We start from the raw sequence: 8,885 nt of genomic DNA, 5'->3' as shown, positions 1-8,885 counted from the left end.
TACAGAAACCTTTTTATTATGCCTGCAACCCAAGTCGTAGAATAATAATATATATAATATAATATAATCAACAGAAAAAAAAGAAGAAAATCCAAAGGTATATATAATATAATAAAGAAATAATAATAATAATAATAAATAAATTCAAAATTCCTGTATATATGGTAGGACTGCACTAATCAAAAACTAATTTATTGTGGAACTGATAAATCTCAAACTATTCTAGCTCAAATTAAGTGACATTTGCGTTGAGGAACCAATTTTCATGCAATATTATCTCCATTACTCAAACCCACTTAAAAAAGGACAACTTTATTTTATTTATTAATATCGTATTGAACAAAATAAATATATTCCTTTAAGCATTAATTTGTAATATGAATATTAATTGTTGTATAATTGTATTCTCAACCGATTATTCATATAATATTTTAATACATATAGTAATGTTTATTTTTTCTAGGACTCGAAGTTTATCTACTTGAATAATATTTTATTTAAGTTTATATATATATTTTTTTTATTTTAGTAACATTTTAAATGCTTATTTTTTATCTTACTCGAAGTTTCTTTAAGATTCTTAAGTTGTGCGTTTATTGTCATTTTGTGGATCGCCTTAGCGAAGTTGGGACTGCAGTTGCTAATCAGAATCGGTCGCTGACGCAATTTTAAATATATATATTATTTGATAAGCTAGGGTCTTAATTACTTAAAATTAACAAATGAAAAAAATTTTACAGACTATATAAATCTAGATAAGCCCCTAATCAATTTCCATATATCCACATGCATTTACATAGAAAAATATATACATATAGATCAGATATAAAGTTTTGTACTTCTTTGTTTGACTGTAATGGATATTTAAATTGATGTGTTTAATTTAACATTATATGAATTTATACTAAATACAATACCAAAAGAAAATGCAAAAATTAGAATCAATATTTATGAATCATTGTGGGACTCTCCCATTTTATTTATACGCTGAAAATACTTAACTTTGTTAATCGGTAGACAATAAATAAAAATCAATATTCAGTAATCAATGGAGAACCTTCCATTTTATTTAAATGTCAAACAAATTTTTATGCTTCCTTTGTTTGACTGTTTATTAAATAGATAAACAATATTCAATATTTTTATATTTATTCTAAGTAATCATATTGCAATAAATGAAAATCATTGGGTAACGCCCAGAAAAATAAGCTTTATAATATGAATGCCAATATAAAAGATATAATTAATTTTGTTAATTAATCTTCATTAGCAACTGAACAAAGCATCAGTCTAATAAATAATAATATATTTCACACATAAGAGCATTTCAGTATCGTTCTTAGCATGTTAATTCCCTTTAGTGGTTGTTTTTATATTTATTTTGATTTTTTTTTGTGGTTGCTGCTGAAAGCGTTTTTGCGTTATGCAGCTCGGAAAAGCCCTGAGTTGAGGCGAGCTCTAAACTGAGGTCGTTTGGCAGGTAATTTATTGGGGACTGACGCTACGGACCGTTCGCCTAGGGCGCCCTATATAGCCAAGTGGCATGTCACTTAGCGGTGTTAGTTGTCATTGGTGAGGCAATGAATGCATTACAAACACTCTCCCTGCTGCTGCACCTACTCGCCGCCGCCTCCGTTCGGTGTTGGAGCTTTGGCGCTCTCAGTCCCGTTCCTACACCAGGTCCCAGTATTGGCCCAAGACTCGGTCCCAGTATCGGTCCCAGTCTCGGTTCCAGTCTCGGTCCCCTCTCCGAAGACGCCGCACCACAACCCAGCGATGCGGGCAATCCAGACAATCACACGCGTAAGTACACTTGAAAAAAATATAAACTAAAAAGTCAAATCAAACGTTGTGAAAGTCCTGGATCAAAGAGCAGAGTTTTTATTTCAATTTTAGATAATTTCGGGATTTTTCTTAAACAAGATTCAGAATTTTAACATTTTTTGAAGACATTAAGAGTCAACTGTTTAATAAATCTTAAGTTTTATAATATAATCACAATTTTTTAAATATTTTCATTCACTTAATTTGGTTCTATTAATTTATCATTTAATTAATTTTAGCGTAAAATTTTGTTTAGGATAACAGAATTTATTACAGTGTAAATATAAATTGCTTGTTTGACGTGCAAATTGGAGAAGATGCTAAGTGAAATACTTGAATTTTGAAGCATGGAAATTAATGATTGATGGTATAGACAGGAAGAGCTTGTTTAACTGGGGATGATAGGTGGGGTAATTGATAATTCAAAGTGTTTTCATTGAATTGAGTGCTTCAGGTTAGCTTGAGTGCCTGGTAAGGACAAGTGGGTGGTCTAGGAAGGGAGTTGGCCTGGGTAAAATCGTTAAAGTATTTTATTTGGCGTCTTGCAGTGCTCATACGCCAGCTGATTGTGGGCACGCTGCTACCACCTCAGGTGCCGCCAGCCAATTGGCCACCTGTGCCCGCCATCGTGACGCCTGGCACACCCACAAATTGTCGCTGTGTGCCAGCTGGATCCTGTCCAAATCCAGTGCCCCTACCCCCAAATGATGGCAGTGGACAGATAGACATACGCATCGTGAACAGCGGTGGAGTGGTAAGAATGGAAATGGGATTGTGATTGGGGTTACAGCGATGGAAGCATAATCATCTGCTCTTCTTTTGCAGCCACCAGTTGCCACCACAGCGGCACCGTTGTCCTGCAACTTTGGTTTGGTCGTCTGTTGCCAGGCTGGGAACTATCAATGTGGATTACGATTTCCGCCGCCAGCGGGCTCAGCTCTGGCGAGTCCTGGCCAGGCTAGCTTTGGGGCATATCCGTGGCAAGTGGCGCTCTTGACGACGTCGGAGGTGTATTTGGGTGGAGGAGCACTGATCACAGCACAACATGTTGTCACAGCTGCCCACAAGGTCTACAATTTGGCGTGAGTTGTTTCTATTCTTATTTATTTCTTTAATGTGATAATCTTAATAATAATAATTGATTATCTTTTGATTAGTTTGAGCACGTTTAAGGTGCGTTTGGGCGAATGGGATGCGGCGAGCATTACTGAACCGATTCCTGCACAGGATGTCTTCATCTCCAATGTGTATGTGAATCCCGCCTTTAATCCCAACAATCTCCAGAACAATGTGGCCATCCTCAAGTTGGCAACACCAGTCTCCCTCACCAGTCGCTCCACCATTGGCACTATTTGTCTACCCACGACGAGCTTTGTGGGTCAGCGCTGTTTTGTCGCCGGTTGGGGCAAGAATGACTTTGGCGCCACTGGCGCCTATCAGGCAATAATGCGTCAGGTGGATGTGCCACTAATACCCAATGCCAATTGCCAAACGGCATTGCAATCCACACGCCTCGGACCCTCATTTGTGCTCAACCCGACGAGTTTCATCTGTGCCGGCGGCGAGGCGGGCAAGGATGCCTGCACCGGAGATGGTGGCTCCCCACTCGTGTGCACCAGCAACGGTGTCTGGTTTGTGGTCGGACTGGTGGCCTGGGGCATTGGCTGCGGACAGGCAAATGTGCCCGGCGTCTATGTCAATGTGGGCACCTATTTGCCCTGGATACAAACGACTCTAACGCTGTAACAACGTTTCCCCCTGTTGCCCAGGATTGTTAACCAACTTACACCTTCTGCCAATAAGCTAGAACGGACTTTTATCTATAAATTGTTACCGAAGTGAAGAGCAACAAATATACATTTCCACATTCTCCATGTTCTTATTTTTGTCTTACAAATAGGATAAACTTTAATATTTAAACATCTATTAAACAATATTATTTATGATGCATTTAGCAATAATCAGCTTATTATTATTGGGGGCTTCAGACTTTAACGAATGAATAAAAAAAAAACAAGAACAAAGTCTAGCTTGGAGATACATAAAATCCTAAGTTTAAACTAAATCTGCGTCAATCAGAAAGTACATTTTTTCAATTAATATGTTGATCGTTATTTGGACAATTTTATTTGGTTTCTATGCGTTATGCCATATCCATGAGGCTACTGCGCGATAAATTTTTGTAAATGAAATACCCCCAAAACTTAATGTTTAATAAATATTTATGTATTCAATTAATTTATCTTTATTATTTGTATTTCTCTGTGTCAACTGATGTTAGTCGATATCGAATAAATAAATAAATTCGAATAATCATTTACGAATGAATATATAGAAACACAAACAAAATTATTTATTTGAATTTTAATCTGTATAAATATTTATATTTATTTTTAATTTATTTTCTTTCATTTCGTTTTTCTTTGACCTATATTAGCGACATTAAATAGGTAAATAAATAAAAATTATATTATCATTCCAATAATTGCTTAGATTTCCTATAGAAGTTGATTAGCTTAGTCACGGCAAAATTCGAATTGTCAACATTATAATAATGACGGAAAATAACTATGACTGGGCCAAAAGCATGCGCTGCTTATTGGCCTTGTTTGAGCGGCAGCCCCATCATAAGTTAGCCATACAGTCATACAGATGTATGTATTTATATAAGCATTGCCAACAGGTTGCTCCCAGCATCGGGACATGTGTTTCCTTGATGTTGTTGCTGTCTCGAGCACACAAGCACACACACACTCACACATACACGTACAGGACGCCTTTTTTAGGCACACAATTACATGGATACCTCGGGGCCCGTCTGACTCATAAACAAAAAGGACGCTCAACTTTGCTCATTTGCACCCAATGCCCTCGGGTGTACTAAACAACACCACCACACCCCACTTCCACACCCACCCGCCACACCCCCACCCGACCACTGTATCTGGATCTCAGTTTCATGCCGAAGATTGTATGCAAATTAAATGACTTTGCATTTTGCAGTGGCATTTGTACAAATATTCTTATTGGATTATGCGATTCTGTTCATAAGCAGCAATTGTCACTGCCGAGCAGGTGCTTCATACACATCAAAGTTGTCTCTGTTTTTTGTGACACTAATGCAAAACGGAAACCGGAAATGATGGTTGTCACAGCCCCCCGATAAAACGTAAAAACCCAGAGCAACCAAAAATTGCAAGCGGCTGGTCCAAAATTAAAAAAAACCAAAGCCAGAAAGTAGAAAAACAAAAACAGTGACGCACTCAACTGTAAGAATACTGCGATCGAAATATGTACTGCGGAATACCCTACAATAATATATAATGTCATCGGTAATTTACTATCTTTCGCAAGTTATTTTTAATTTATAAAAATATGATATAACATTTGAATTAACATTTTTAAAATAAGTAGACATTGTCAACGAACAAGTTCGAATCTTATGTTTGAACGAATATTATTTAATTTATTAATTAACTTTCACAATTTCGATGTACATTTGTGACAAAAACGAAAATCGTATAACTAATTCGGTTTTCTACATTTTTCTACAACATTTAATGAATAGAAGAATAATTATGATGATAATAATAATAATACTAGAATATAGAATAGAATTCATAATAATAATTATAATAATTCGTTACTATTTTCAGGAAAATCTATTTAATGTAATATTCCTTACTTGGGTACCGAATCATAAAAAACTACTTATATTAAAAATATTATATCAAAAACTCGGCACACTGCAAGGCAGGGTATGAAAAATCACTCATACGAAAAGATTGCGCTCAACGAATGAGAATGAAGACCGAAACGAGTCGAGCGAGTTGCGAGTCCTTTGATATAAAACTCGACTCAGTTGAGTCGTGTGTTGTGCTTAGTCCGTCCTCGGCTCTCGTGCGCAACAGACGTTGTTTTCTGCAAGCGCATGTAACAAGAATTAATATTACTTAACAAAACAATAACAACAACAATAACAAGACGTACAAGAACAACAGCAGCAACAAAAACAACAACAACAAGAGCATAAGTGTCGGCTAGACACTTAGTATTGTTGGGCTTGAAATTAGCCAAGTTGAGAGCGCACAACGGATTTACGAACGCGTTGCCATTTTAGTTGTGCAAGTTCAAGCGAAAGTGAAAGTGAAAGAATCCGTTGCAGCTGCACTCGTAATTTTACAGTGTTGTGTAATCCGCGTTGTCGTGCATTTCGTATATTAAATCGATTAATTACCAATCGACATCGGCATTGTGATCGTGCTCCGTAATTTTAATGCCATTTGATTAGACTGTGTAAGTGTGTGTGTGCATGTGTGCATGTGTGAGTGTGCTTGTGTGTGTGTGTGTGACACACTTTATTGTTGATGTTCTTGTTCTTGTTGTTGTTCGTGTTATTATTGTTGTTGCTCTTTGTGCTGCGCCTTACCAAATGTCCTTGATGTCGTCGCTCTGTCTGAGTGCCACGCACCCGTTGTCTAACACGCGTCGCCTCAAAGCAAACACACAATATTAAATAAAATCTTTGGTGCTTTTTGTCTTCACAGTACCAACAACAGTCGCACAAAACAATCAAACCAAAATTAAATCAAACAAAGTTCCAAAAAATATATATTCAGCAAACGTCAAAAAAAAAAATCACATCTGTGTGGAAAAAAAAGCAAGCATACTTTTTGGAGGTTTACGTCATGTTTGTCTACGCTTAGCGGCGCTCCATTTATATTATGTTTAACTCATCACGACTGTGTGTGTGTCTGTGTCTGTGTCTATGACTGTGACTGTGACTGTGACTGTGACTGTGTTTGTGTCTGTGACTGTGAGTGTTTGTAACTGTATTCGACTTTGTTCAAGTTGCCTTGTTGCTTGACACGCGGACTTATCCAGCGATTCCATATTTTATAATTGCATGTCAACTACTATTTAATTTACAGATACAAACCTTCACAAATAACATAGTATTTGAACTGTGCAAACTGTCCAAGACTGTGTAAACTGTTTGACTAATTCAAAAATTCAACAAGCTGTACTTTCCATTTCCTCTAATAAGCCAGCTCGCTGAGCTATTTGCACAAATTTACGTAAGTTTTTCTCTCAACTTGTTCCCAATATACTTTTTATATACATATGTGAATGCATATATATATTTATATATAAATATATATATTTTTATACACCAACATCTACCGATTTGAGAACGCTTGTCTTGTCTTCAATAAATATCCCTCATATTCATGCTTAACTACATAAAAATTTGAAAAGAAAAATACAGCTTAAAACACTCCCAACACCTATGCTTTTAAAATCGTTACTATTCGTATTTACCGTAGTTTTGACAATTGCTTATTAACAAAATTATACCTACAATGTCATTTTGTTATGTGCGTTGAGTTGTAACTTTGACTGATATTTAATACCAGTAGTAAAATGTTGACTTAAATATAAGTGTTCTTTTGATACGATCCCATTTAAATAACAAACGGATTTCATTAGTTTAATTTTGTTTATTCGATTTTAAAATACATTTACTTATTTAAATATTATAAATGAAGGCAATATACACAACACATACCTAATCGTAAAAAATGTACAAAATTAAAAAAAAATAATAATTTCTTACCAAGAAGCAATCAATTTCTTCTGTATATATAAAATATTTGTTCCGACTGACAGCTGAAGCAAAAGCTCAAAGATAGCTGAAGTTTTAGTAGTTCATTTTTCAATGGAGCACTTGAAAGAGTTTTTTGAAGTTTCACCCAAAGTGGGGATGAGCGATAGAAAAGTTTTGTTTTTAAACTTATTGTCATGGTATCGTCGTAAAGTTTTTTGAAAACAATTTACTATTTATTTTTATTTACTTATTTTATTAATTTCGATTATATTCTTTAAATTTAAATAAGTTTTCGCCTATTCTTGACTTATTAATTTACTTTAAAATGTATCTACTTATAATTTATTTTTAAACTACATAAAAAGATAAATCATAAGAGTTTTAAAACTGATATGCCTTGATATGCATTGCAGCTTAATTCTTGCAAGTGTGAAATTAATGACTGTTATGAAATGAACGAGATTTCGATTTTTAAGGTATGGCTTCTACGGCTTGTATGGATGTAAGCCAAGTTTAATTTATTAACACTGGAAACAGACAAGATGACGAACAGATGGACTATTGATACTGATCAATATAAACCATATATACTTAATGCATTTCAAAATATTTTATTTGTGTTACATTTCTAGAAAATCGCGCTTTGAGATTTCTTATAAAAATTCAAATTGCCACTGCCAAAAATTATCCGATCTGCAAGTTATTTTCAATGTTATGTAATCTTTTAATCTAATATCATTATTTTCAAACTCCAGCATTTAATGAAGTATATTCCACACAACATTTGAGATAAATTTATAATTTACTTGCAGTGCTACTTATTAATATGTGTTAGCCTCTACTTCTGGTAGATGAAGTTCACATTTTGCATTTAGCATTTTGCATTCCTTTCGACTCCCAGTGACGCAGTCACATTTGATCAAAATTTGTCGTTTCCTGTCTGCTGCACATGTCATTTGGCATTGGCTCGGCAATCCTCTGAGATTCTCGGATGCAAATGGCATTAGCTCACTGTTCTCATCAGCTCTATGAATAAATGGGAAATATGCACGAGTGCCTTGCTGAATCCAGCTGACATTTTGATAGACGCTGACATTTCTGTGGATGTGAATGAGAATGTCCCTTATGCAATATGTTTACGTATGTGTTTGTGCTTGTGTGTGCTGGATTACTCCTTTCACGTTTGCTGTGAAAACATAATCATCCTTCGGTCGTCATGGGGAGTTTTAATGAGTGTTGCTGACTGAGTCTGACCGACTCTCTGACTGTTGGATGCACATCAGCCGCAGGACCGCAATCAGCTAAGCGGATGCATCAAATGCATCCACGCGTGCAACCGTCAGCTTGCTTAACGAAGGTGGGTGGTGGGTGTTGTCGGAAGTGGACACGTCGTCTGCATGATTATAGAAGCCGTGTTTATTTTTAGCGTACGTGTTAGTTCGTTGTGAGCTTA

General features: G+C 35.7%; 1 protein-coding gene across 1 annotated transcript; it reads left to right on the top strand.

Moving 5' to 3' along the window:
• Positions 1–1,565: 1,565 nt before the first annotated feature.
• LOC6563957 (chymotrypsin-like protease CTRL-1) lies at positions 1,566–3,698 on the top strand. Its single transcript, XM_001989796.2, has 4 exons — positions 1,566–1,803; positions 2,373–2,578; positions 2,650–2,906; positions 2,982–3,698. Exons 1-4 carry the CDS (start codon positions 1,581–1,583, stop codon positions 3,568–3,570), a joined length of 1,275 nt encoding a protein of 424 aa, XP_001989832.1. The 5' UTR covers positions 1,566–1,580; the 3' UTR covers positions 3,571–3,698.
• Positions 3,699–8,885: the final 5,187 nt, after the last annotated feature.

This window comes from Drosophila grimshawi, unplaced genomic scaffold (assembly GCF_018153295.1).
Source record: "Drosophila grimshawi isolate 15287-2541.00 unplaced genomic scaffold, ASM1815329v1 contig_311, whole genome shotgun sequence".
Lineage (NCBI taxonomy): Eukaryota > Metazoa > Arthropoda > Insecta > Diptera > Drosophilidae > Drosophila > Drosophila grimshawi.
This window is presented reverse-complemented; position numbering and strand designations above follow the sequence as displayed.